Consider the following 12,279-nt stretch of genomic DNA (forward strand, 5'->3'; position numbering starts at 1 on the left):
GTACATGATAGTCTAAAAATGATATTAAGTTCATATTTGTAAAACAGTGTAAAGTCCATCACATAGGGGAATTAATGGAAAGTTCACCATTTCAACATATAGAGACTTGTCCTAAATCAATTCAATAGTTCGAAGGTGGCGATTGTTTCTCGCTCAATTCTTACTGAACGGTTCCAAAGTTACAAGGTTTTCGCACCTTTGATTTGCTCTCCTCTAAAGTTTGAAAATGTGGAGTCCAGATATGTTTTATGTTAATGCCTAGTACAAACAAAAATCCAAATTTTCAAACTTTATTTTCAAATGGCTACTATTTGTGCAGTTCTCATTCTAGAATTTTAAAGTCAGGTTCATTCTCTAACTACAAGCGTACAATTCATTGAAATATTTGTGTTTTCTTTTGTTCGAGATGACTACAACAGCCGGCATAATACACACCAACTGTTGCAGTTTTTGTGCAGATTTGGGTTTAAAGAAGTGCCAAGTGGAAATGCATACGTTTCAATTAGTAACAGAAAATGCTAATGTTTCGTTATGCCTTAATAAATACACAAAGTTTCAAAAGATTCAGGTGATAGAGTTTTGCAGAAATAATTCGCAAAAATACTTTCCCATTCACAGCGTTGCACTAGTCTGACCCTTTAAGGTACATTTTCATGTAAACTTGTGAAAAAAATGCACTTTTCTGAATTTAAAGAAAAGAAAACAGAGCAAAACTTCTGGTTGATACTTTAACTGCCACAAACTACGATTGTAGCTTTCGTTATTGTTTTGCATATTTTGTCGCAAAACATCGTTTCAATAATTCCTTTTTCAATCCAGCTTTCAAATATTAGAATTAATATTTGTTAAATATTTTCTGGAGCAGGTCTGGGTTGGGTAACGCAAATGCTTTTGCACAAAAGAATCGATTTTTTGAAAACTTTACATGAAAATGTACCCTTAACACTAGAACTACCAGCATTGAGTGTATGCTACGTTAAATTGTGTAACATATTAATACGTGTAATATGTAATGCAATATAACTTAGTATACTACAAAATAAAGTGTATAATAAATTAGAGGTTAACATAAATTCCGATGAAAATATTTCTAGAATTTCAGTAATTGTAAAATAAAAAATCTGATATCCGTTATTTTGACGGTTTCGGTAGTTTTAGTGTTAAGGGATTAAATTACATTTAGCTATTTCACGCAGAAGTGTAAAAAAAAACGAAATGAAGTTTTTACACCTGCGTAAACATTCGTCCGTTGACGGAAATGTAACGCGCATTAAGTTTGACGTTAGTAGGTTTAAAAGTGATATGAGGTGACTGTACATCCCCCTCCCCCCTCGCGCCACGGTTCGTTCACTTTCTTATGAAGTTCCGGTTCTTGCGACGGTTCGCGAGTACTCTCGTTCTCTCTCACACATCTGCATAATTTCCTGCGGACGTAAAATAGCACGTGGAGTACCACGGGAAAACCATTGAATCCGTGACCCGTGAGAAGCTCGTAGGCAATAGTTGGTCGCGCGAATCTTCACTGCGCCTGATTTTATGCTGTACTTGTTCCCCTTTCGCCGCTGATCTCCTTCGTTTCCCATACATTTATTGGACATTATTTCACGGATACTACCGTCGCGCCGGTCAAAAGTTCAGGATCGTTTACCGCGTGATTTAGTGAGGAATGTAAAATGGTCAAGAAATAGAATATAGATGGAGTATAAAATAGAAACGGAAATATGAAACATGAAATATAAAATATAAAGGTAATCGTGCAGTTTAGCGACTTTTCTTAATTTTAATTATTTCACTGCGGTTTTTTCTAATAACTTCATTTTATCACTAAAACAAAAAATCAACAAGAGGGGGTCGAAAAAGTAATGTACATGTGTTATTTTTGTTTAAAAAAGCGTGAGAAATCATTCAGAATTATATACTCAACACTGATTTCAATGACCTTTGGATATGTTATAGAACTCAACATTTTGAACAACTTTTTCTTGTACATATTAGCACCGATTAGGTTTAGTTTCAAAGATATTTACAGCTAAAATTGAGAAAAGCCGCTAAACTGCACAATTACCATATAAAGTTTTATAGGTGTAAGGAAAGATAATGGCCGTTTTGTAGTCGAAAATCATGATTGACATTGAACAATTACTGTGGCATGTTATTCAAGACAATTATACATACTATACAACTTTCTGCTACTGTTTTGGCAAAAAGTAGAATTCTATTATTTTTGCTTACAGCTAATAATTTGCATAAATATCCGCAATATAGCTGTAAGGAAAGTACAATTGCCGATCGTAATATTTTCCTTTTCGATGTTATAAAGGTCATTGGTGTTTTATAGAATAGAATTTTAAGCTTCCTCATACGATAAATGTAATCGAAATCGAGTGAATTACAAGGGGCTGTAAGTCTATTCTTGTTATGTTTCTATTATTATTCCATTTAAATAGACAGGACGTTCCATTAATTTTAACCATCACGAAGACTATATGGAAGGATATTTTTGTTAATGACACATATTTAACTGGACGGAAGATATGAAATGTCCTATATGTATATTGACATTGCCAACTTCATATATTTTTTTATAATGGCTAAGAAAAATAAAACATTAGTGTATTAATATATAGTGGTCTAACGTATACAAATATATTATTTTATTTCAGTGGTTTATTTGTAATAGATTATGATTATAGGATGACGGTATTACCAAAAAAAATTAAACGCCAGAATACATTATGTTGTATTCTTTTAAAAGTTACGATTATGATCAATGATCCCAAACTTTAGAGCTGCAGAGTATTTCAATGAGACAATCAGGTTGTCGTCTTTTTAAACACTTATTAATTGATATGATAAAGGTCGGAATGAACACTCGTAATTTATATTGGAATAAACCTTGATACTTTAGATTAGGATGCATTTGAATAAAAAAGTATACATAGTTTATTTAGAAATGTACATACTATTTTTGGAAGTGACTTTACAAAAAAATAGAAGATCAATTTACCTTTAAATAATAGTGAAATATTAATTTATTTTAAATAAGATTGTATAAAACAAAAATTGACTTTGCTTTTATAAATAAACAGTGTATGATTTCTCAATTGAAGGCATCGTAATTCAAAATCTATTAATCAGAATTTATGCTAATATAAATTATAATTAGTAAATATATCATTCATTAAATAATATTAATTCTTTATTAAATATTTGTTAGTTTAAAATATTTATACGTAACTTTGTTTTTGTATATAGTACAAGCAGGTCATCTTTTAGTTGCACAATTTAATTGATAATTTACTAGAAATACATATTTGTAAATAATTAATACAATGTCACTTTTGGTATAACAATTAGTATAATCATCCAAATTAAGTGAAACTACAGAATGGTTCTGGAATAACACGAAACAATTCTGTATGCTTCACAGGAAGTGTGACCCGCTTTTGGTTTATCCTGCGTGCATCTTTCGCACTTGTTGACTTTTGCGAGAGACACGCGATGTTTTTCGATAAATCATAAAACTTGCTGGGAATTATAATTATTGTAATTATCGCATCACAAATTACTGAAACATATCAGTTACCTTTTTATAAAATATTCAATTAGAACAGATTCTCAGAAATCTGTATACATATATACAGATCTAGGCAAATTTTTAAATTCAAATAACAACGAAGAGTAAGGAATAAGGAAAGGATTTCTTTTAACAACGTTCTATTTACACGTTTCGCGTAGTAGTTTAACGTTTCGAATGCATTTATTCATTTTTAACCGATAGAAATGAATATGATTTCAACCTGCAATGTACATTTTTTTTAAAGAAACGCGTGATATGTCCTGTTAAAAGGATCTTCATCGTGGTGTCGCACACAAATTCGATTTCCACTGTTTTCAAATAACGAATATAAATATCTCGAGTGGGTACTACACTGGGTAACGTAAATAAGAGCAGAGGAAAAAGCTAATTTACCTAATTTTATCATCACTATTCGCAGTCTGCAATTTACATAAACGTCCACAATATTAAATTAGCACACGATAGTATCATTTCACTAAAGTTCCATGAGACACCTACGTAAAGCTTCTAAAACATAAAAGTATTCCGATAAAAGTGTAACAGTTTACGTAGCTTTACATACAACGTTCACTTTTTAATTACAAAATAAACCAAATCGATTACCAATTTCCATATCTGATTCCAGGTTTTATTAGTCATACTGCTGCTGGTCGCCATAAGCAGCACGTCGTCAGCTTTGAAAAATGATCGAGGAGGATTGCCCTTCGGTGGGCGAGGTTCCGTCAGGCGCACTCGCAGAATCGCTTTGAATCAATATCTCGTACCACCTCCACTTCCAAAACATCATCCAATACGAACGGGAAGGCTGGCCAATCCCCAAGCAGCAGAAGCGCCTGGATACTTTTCGAAATTCATGAACTGGTTGAATCCTTTCGGTTACGGCTCCCCGCCATCCCCACCGTTGAAATCGCCGCCGCAATACGAAGCGTCTTATCCTCCGACTCCTCAGGCTCACCTTCCGCCATTCAATTCACACTCTGCGGCCTCGCATCCTGAGCCGTCTTTGCATCCGCCGTCCGGGCCATCGCTCGATCTACCTTTGTACCCTCCACTTGGCCCGCCACCTGGCCATTCCGGTCCAGTATTCGCACCTCCTCTCAATACACACCCGGTTCAGCCTCTCAGACCTGCTCCCAGTCATCCTGCGCCAATTTACAAACCTCCTCCGCCCGCGTCGCAGGACGCAAAACACTATCTTCCACCGCCGAACAAAGGAAGATCCTGCAATCCTTGCAACAAAGCCCCTTGGATTCCGATGCAGGCCGGTGAACATCACTCTGACAACTATCTTCTTCCTCCTCCGCAAGCCTCGAACGGTTACCTTCCTCCGAGCAGTCACCTTCCTCCAAGCAGTCACTCGAGCCACGATGTCCAATACGCCGCCTCTCACGAGATCAAAGTCCCAGACTTTTCGTACGCGCAAGTGCAACACAACGGTCAACCAAGCGTGATCAGCGCGTCGTCGAATCCGCTGCTACTTCCTGGCCCGGTAGCTCCGCTCTACAAAGCGGAACCGTTCGGTCAGCCAGCTCAGAATCATCACATAGAGAACCTCGGTCTCGAACCGCCGCCTTTACCTCTGACACCGACCGTGACCGGGGGATTAACCGCTGGAATCGGTCACCAGCACTTGAATATCGGTAATAACCACGATCTAACGTCCAGCGGGACCCAAATAAATCAAGGACAAGCGAGTAACGCACCGCAGAATTATGAAACCGAGGGCGACACAAAGATTAAGGATCATAAAGGATCGTTTGGTGATTCAATCCCTGATGACCAGCCGCCAATTTCTGGGCCGTATATCGATCAGGAGTATCAGGATCCCTCCCTTTTGAAGCATGACCACGACAGACCGCTAAACCACCCGGTGCAAGACAATCAGAATACCGTCACCGGTTTCGGAGCAGTTTCGAATATCAAAAATCATGAGTATACCGATCAAAATGGCTACCGTGCACCGTTTGACCCGAGCTCGGGACAGAATACTGGTTTAAATTACTTACCCCCGGATGCAAATCCGCCCAGCTTCGGGAGCGCCGGTTACGACGGTGAAGACGCGGAAAATTTAAATTACCAGTACGCAGAGGATCTGTCTCCTAGCGGTAGCGTGGTCGGAGATTCTCACGCGACCGTGCAGACAACTCCCGCTGGTAGCCCTTCGGTCAATGATGGTTCGATACACATTGAACAGTCGCCGTTGATAGATCTCACGAAGAAAAGCGAAGGTCGTGACGACGGAAAATGGCGGACCCCAGGTTTCACGTACGGGGTCACTGACCCCAATACGGTCAGACCGACCACGAATTACAATTTTCAAACCGATCACACGTTCCCCGATGACTCGTTCACGACCGTGTCTGACTCTTTGTCGAGCACGCCAAATGTCGATCACGTGTTTGGACCTTCGACACCATCGATCGTGGATTCGTCGGAGGACAACCAGACCCGATTCGCTGAAACGTCGACGATCACCACACGATACACGAGTCAGCAAGATGTCTCGTACATCTTGCCATCCGGACAACCGGGATTTCTGTGGACGAGTCTGTTGTCGAATACACCGAGCTCGAGGAACGAGTCTTCAAGGGACAACGCATTGCTGGACCATCTTGCTCGAAGGGGTAATTCCTCTGAAACTGGTAAGACCGTTGAACAGCAAGGTAGACCAGATCCGAGGGATACCAATGAGACGGTTCAGAGGCAGCAGAACGTGAAACGAAATAAACAGGTAAGTTGAATTTTTGTTGGTAGAGTTGAAATTTACTCTGGAGTCTCTGTTACTCGAGTTAACCCTTTTATTCCCATGGTTGTCATATGGCTACGTATTTTAACTTACGAAATAAGATATTAGTATCATGTATGTTTTCATATCTGTGAGTACACTGGTCGAAATTTGTATAAGGTCACCATGTTTTATGATGAATTCTTATAATTATTCCATACCTATGGAAAAATTTGTGTTTACTAAAAATAGCGTAAAAATCGGTTTGAAGACATAAATATAACATTTATTTTAAAAAAGGAACAAAAATATAATTCAACAGAAAACGAACAATGTAGTTTCTATAGAGTCATTCGCTTTTTGCGTAAGTAAAGTTGAAATTAACCGTTTCTTTTCACTGTTTCTATATTAATATTCAGTGTAGCCTCTATTTTTTTCTAATGAAAATATAAAAACAGATATGTTGGAGCAATGATTCTCAAAGGTTCAAAGTGTAGTTGGTTTAATACTTTCTTCACAATAAATTGCCAAAAATTCGTTCATTTTTAGCTGTTTACACCAGGCTCCCCCCTTAATAGATGAAAGAACATTATCTGACACGAGCTTTTTTATAATATTCTGCGACATGCAAATGTGCATAAACATTAGCGATCTACGTTTTACACATAGAATGCAGTAAATAAGTGTTTTCCATTACGAAAAAATACCATTTCAGGTGCAAGTGATTATACCGTATACGTCAGATTACACACCGATACCGTTTCAACAATCCTATGGCGACTGGAGCATTAAAAATAATCTTGAAAGAACACAACCCAGAAAAGTACCAACGCCAACTAATCCGAACATTAACGATTACCTGCAGCAATCGTAAGACCATCATTAACAGCTGCAGAAAACGATACAAGGACTGCTAAAGTGAACAATTCCATCGATGTTCGAAGGCTACAAAAGAATATCGACAACTGGACGATACAAGTAAGCTCGTGCTTGCACTTTTAATCTCTTCTCTTTGTAATATTTAGTAAGTAATGCCATCTTGATCATGGTGTTTATATGTTGGTTTTACTGATAAAAGATGTTACTATTTAAAACAATTTTTCAAAGTTAACAGGATATCCATATAACATTGGTGTCTTCGTCTTCAAAATTGTACTTGTATAAATTTTTTTCTGCCTAAATGTTGTTTCTACTAATATGTTCGAGCAATCGAGAGTAGGATTCTTAATCACGTGGTGAACAGAGAGGGTGTACGTGTAGTTACGATTACTCTAAAGTTTTGTTTCATCACGACGTCGCGTCACAGTCAGATCAGAGACGAGGTTGACTAAAATTACGCAACGCGACTGTGACCACAATAACGATTCTTACAAATACGTGATGATTACTGATACGCGACCAGCTACAACCAGAAATGGGCAAATTCATTATCTGGATCAACAGTTTCGAATTACGAATGAAAGATAAAAAAAAAGTAACACAATATTTCTTCTGGGATGAAGAGACACTTGGCAAACAATAATTCAATCTCATTAACTGTTTAAAGGTCAGAATGACACTCTTAGATACACTGCTGCTTTTCATTATGTATCATTCGAAGAAAATTGACCAATAATCCACGACACTACTAAAGATATGTGTGTTTGATCAAAATGTTTCCAGAATTTTTATTCATTTCAGACAATATTTATATATGTATAACCATTTTATGCTACCAATTTTTCAAATTGAAGTTTACACATTATAAAAAGGTGTAGATGTTAAAAAATGTAATTTTCATGTACCAAACATTTATTAATGTTATGATTATTTAAAATTCGACTCTAATTATTACAAAATTTCTTAAGTGTTCATTCATTAGTGCGTTTGCCCTATTTTCGTTTAGAGTTGTTTAATCGTATACGAATTTCAAAGATTGCTTACAATTTCAATAGTATTGTTGAATTAGTGGTATTTCTATCGAATGAAATTCGCGTTTTTCGCAAAAGATTTAGCTACGTGATTTCTGTCATTGATCGCTCCGTATTACGCGACTGACAAAAGTGTAAATGTTTGTTTAGGAATACTCGAAACCCACACCAGCCAGCACTATTTTGCCAAGCCCATCACGCCCGTATCTTCTACCATCGAAGAAAATTCCGTCGGAGTATTTGACGACGACCGAATCCGTGGATCATACGGGCGAAACGAAGGACAGCAATGAAAGCGTGAGGTCCTATTCCTTGGCCGGATTCAACTTCAACGAAGTGGACCACGAAGGTTCCGCGAGCAACCACATCGAAGCAGTTCAAGCGGTAATTTCATGCCGAACTCTATAAACTTTTATATTACCGGATTCTTTTTATTACATAGGCATTATTACGATGACGTTTCAAGTATTGTATTTGCTTTATTATTAGGTATACCTAACGAGTAATCCGCTACGTTCTTTTCGTAACCCTTTCGAGACGGATTCCTTTTTTTAACAATGAACTCAATAACAATAGCACGAACTATGATTACACTCAAATACGAAGAACGGACAGGTTAAGTTTGAAAGTGGGATAATATTATAGTTCCATTAGTACTTTAAAATGGGATCATATGTCGGCAATAGATCTCGATGGCAGAAAAAATACAAATGAAAAAATTATAATACCTGAGATAACTAAAACGTTTAATATAGAGTCCAACTATAAACCTTGAGCATACAATTCTAGTCCGTTTTTTTAATTTAGTTCCTGAACATCTAATGTGTAAATCCTTTTCTTTATAAATTTTATTTTTAAAAATGAATAGTTGTGTTCAGGGGCATATATCCAAACGAAAATTGTAAAAAGTTACGTTGGGACGAACTGTCCCGTCAATCTTTAATAAACGGGCGAAACGATGTAGGTTCAAAATATCATTTGCGCTCTTTTATTGGCTAAATGACGTCAGGCAAACTAAAAGAAATATATGATTGACATTAGCGGAATGTTTTTGTTTGGTTTTCAAACACGCAGACTACGTTTATCAGAAAATAGTAGATTATTTATCGTTACGTCTATTAGATTAGAATCGCATGTAACGTAATGTGACAGACTCCCGCTCTGAGTGGTTGAGGTTTTTCATAAATAACTATTAACAAAGCCTCGGAGAACTTTTTCGCTAAGGAAAAAGTTGTTTCAAATCACCCCAGGAGCTTCTCTTTTCAAAAACTTACACCCTGTACATAGAAGTACTATACTAGTATATATATTTTTGGACCGTTTTGCTAAGAGCTTTCATTTAATACCCATATTGCCGGGGTTTGAAAACAATGTTTGTTTAGTCTGACATTAATTATAGCTGCTAACGTCCGTCACATTGATCATTTCGTGACGTCACCTATCCTATGTCACCCACAATGTCGAGACGAGTCCAACGATATTTCATTTCTCAAAATCGCTCCAGCCGTTTTGTCTGTAAAGCGAAACTGATGAACACCAATACATACATACATACAGACACGCGAAAAGTACTACCCTCCTTTTGGCTTCGCCATAGTCGGGCAAAAAATGTCGTCGTTAGTGTGAACCAGATACTTCTTTAACTGTAATCGATTCTCATTTTATAGCCGCTGAATGTTGTGCGAGTAGAGAGCTCGAAATCGATGTCCAGTAGCTCAGGAACCACGAACGAACTTGCAACGGGGGAGAAGGTGACCTGGGAGGGATACTCTGTGTCGATATCACCTGTGGACAAGGAAAAAGTTTACGTGGTGACGCCGCAACCGGTGCCCTCGGGGTCTCCTAAGAATGATCTTGAGAAACAGAAACGGGAGAATATGAAATCGGGTGAAAAAGACGGACAGGAAAGTAAGGACGATTCGAGTGGATTCGAGGCGATCGAGAAAGCCTACCAAGTGCTTCCGCAGGCTGTGAATAATCTCGCGGTCGCGTCCACTGGGAAGGAGGACATACCACTATGGGGAATCATGGAACATGAGGAATTTGCTTCGTTGAACTCGGACGGGAACGACGATGAAACGGTGGAGGAGGTCCCGGTGGATGGCCCCGTGAATGGTCCGGTACTTTATACTGGACACTCGAAGGTACGAAATCGTAGAAGATAGTCGAGACTTTAATCGCCATATTAACGTTTTATAGATACTTCAGCTTAGTAGATCGCCATATCAACGTTTTATAAACATTTCAGTTTACGTCAGATACGAATAGAATTGTTACAAATTGATTTAAGGGGTCTTGCCATTGTGAAGTCCTGAAAAATTGTTATTTTTTGGACATTTCTTTCCGGTGAGCGAAATGTTCGACATAAATGAAGTGTTGTTTATTTATTAATACATTTATTAAGAGTATTAAAAATCTTTTTTCAAACTTTTAGTAGTGTTCTTTTATATATATGTTTCAATGTTTCGCGAAGGGAATCACGATATCGAAGCTTGTAAATATGGAAGTTAATTTCACATCGAAAGAATTGATGTTAGGATTTATACTGATGAGACAAATTTTACTCCTCTTGATGATTACTATAGGCTCCTAAAGCTCAAAGCCTTTATATTTTGAACACCTTGTTCTTGCACAATATAGTTGTCATATGTATGTACATATATAGTTTATGTATATTACATATTCGTATAAATATAACCTTGCTGTTCCCCTCACTTACACTTCACATTTGTATCCTTTCGGATATAATTATTTCAAATTTTAAAATAAGAACAAATTTCGAATATAACTATTTCAAATTTTTGAATAATTTGTTTTTAAGAAACGTGAAAGATACAAGAAACATACGACAGGTTTAAATACATTGAATACAAATAGGTATTTAAAAATATAATACCTGTTGAACTATGTATAATCTTCATTTCGAGTCATATAATTGCCGTGAAGAATAGTAGGTTCGAACCAAATCCATTTGTGTATTTTAAAGAAGAATATGTATAATATATTGCATGCTGCAAATTTTTATCATACTTACCGTAGTATTATTTGCAGGTTTCACGAGCTAAACGATGACAAGGGGATACATTCGTAACAAGATGCCCTAGAAACAGTCACTGACAATCGTCAATGACTTGTTAATTTCTCAACTCTGACAATACATATTCCTGAGGAAACAAAATAATTTCCGAGTTCGAACGTAAGCCTATATAGAACTTTATTATGGCCAGTAAGTAACCATGATACATTTAAGTCTCTTGTAAAATAACTAGGTGATTTGTAAAAAGATACGAAGGAGCTTACAGTCTTCGATAACACGTAATTACTTCACTTACATTTTACACGACGATGAACCACACACTATCAAATATGACGCTACTTTTACATTTCCCTAAGAGACAGTACTTACACCTGGTGCTTTGTAAATATTTTGTAAAAGCTAAGACTCTTATTACCATGATAGACGTAAGTTAATTGTAAGCGTGACTGTTAGTAAATCAACGTGTAAATTTTCTAGTTAGTATTGTATTATATTCGAATATTTATTGATGACAATTTATAATGCCGATTATAAAGTGTTAAATAAATGATATAGTACTAATTACAAAACCAACCTCTGGATGAGTGCTTAAGATACGTTTTAATACGAAACGTTTAATAATAGTTCCATTAGTATTAATATTAATAATAGGTATATACAGGGTGTCCCAAAATAGCTTCGACTCCCGGAAATAAGGGGTTCCTGGGATGATTGGAACAACTTTTTCCTTAGCGAAAAAAGCAATTACAAAATATTTCTTATTAATTCAAGAAAGCTTTTTAATAAACTATTGCACACGGGGATCCGATAGTAATTGGCCAGCGAATACTTTTTTACTTTCACTTATTAAGACAGTGAGCTCTTAATGTTGACAGAAAATTTTCTACTTTGAGAAAATTTTGAGGAAAACTTTCTACTTATACTACGAATATATTATACAAATATAACAAAAGAAAATACATACACATACACAATGCATAGTGGATGGAAGTTACAAGAAGCCGTGGTAAATAAAAACAAAACTGAA

General features: G+C 36.6%; 1 protein-coding gene across 1 annotated transcript; it reads left to right on the forward strand.

Annotated features, from left to right (window-relative positions):
* The first annotated feature begins 3,783 nt into the window (after positions 1-3,783).
* Positions 3,784-11,287, forward strand: LOC107186347. Its single transcript, XM_015574193.1, has 7 exons — positions 3,784-3,807; positions 4,206-6,311; positions 7,021-7,136; positions 7,181-7,283; positions 8,366-8,599; positions 9,883-10,359; positions 11,267-11,287. Exons 1-7 carry the CDS (start codon positions 3,784-3,786, stop codon positions 11,285-11,287), a joined length of 3,081 nt encoding a protein of 1,026 aa, XP_015429679.1.
* Positions 11,288-12,279: the final 992 nt, after the last annotated feature.

This window comes from Dufourea novaeangliae, unplaced genomic scaffold, assembly GCF_001272555.1.
Source record: "Dufourea novaeangliae isolate 0120121106 unplaced genomic scaffold, ASM127255v1 scaffold78, whole genome shotgun sequence".
In the NCBI taxonomy this organism is placed as follows: domain Eukaryota; kingdom Metazoa; phylum Arthropoda; class Insecta; order Hymenoptera; family Halictidae; genus Dufourea; species Dufourea novaeangliae.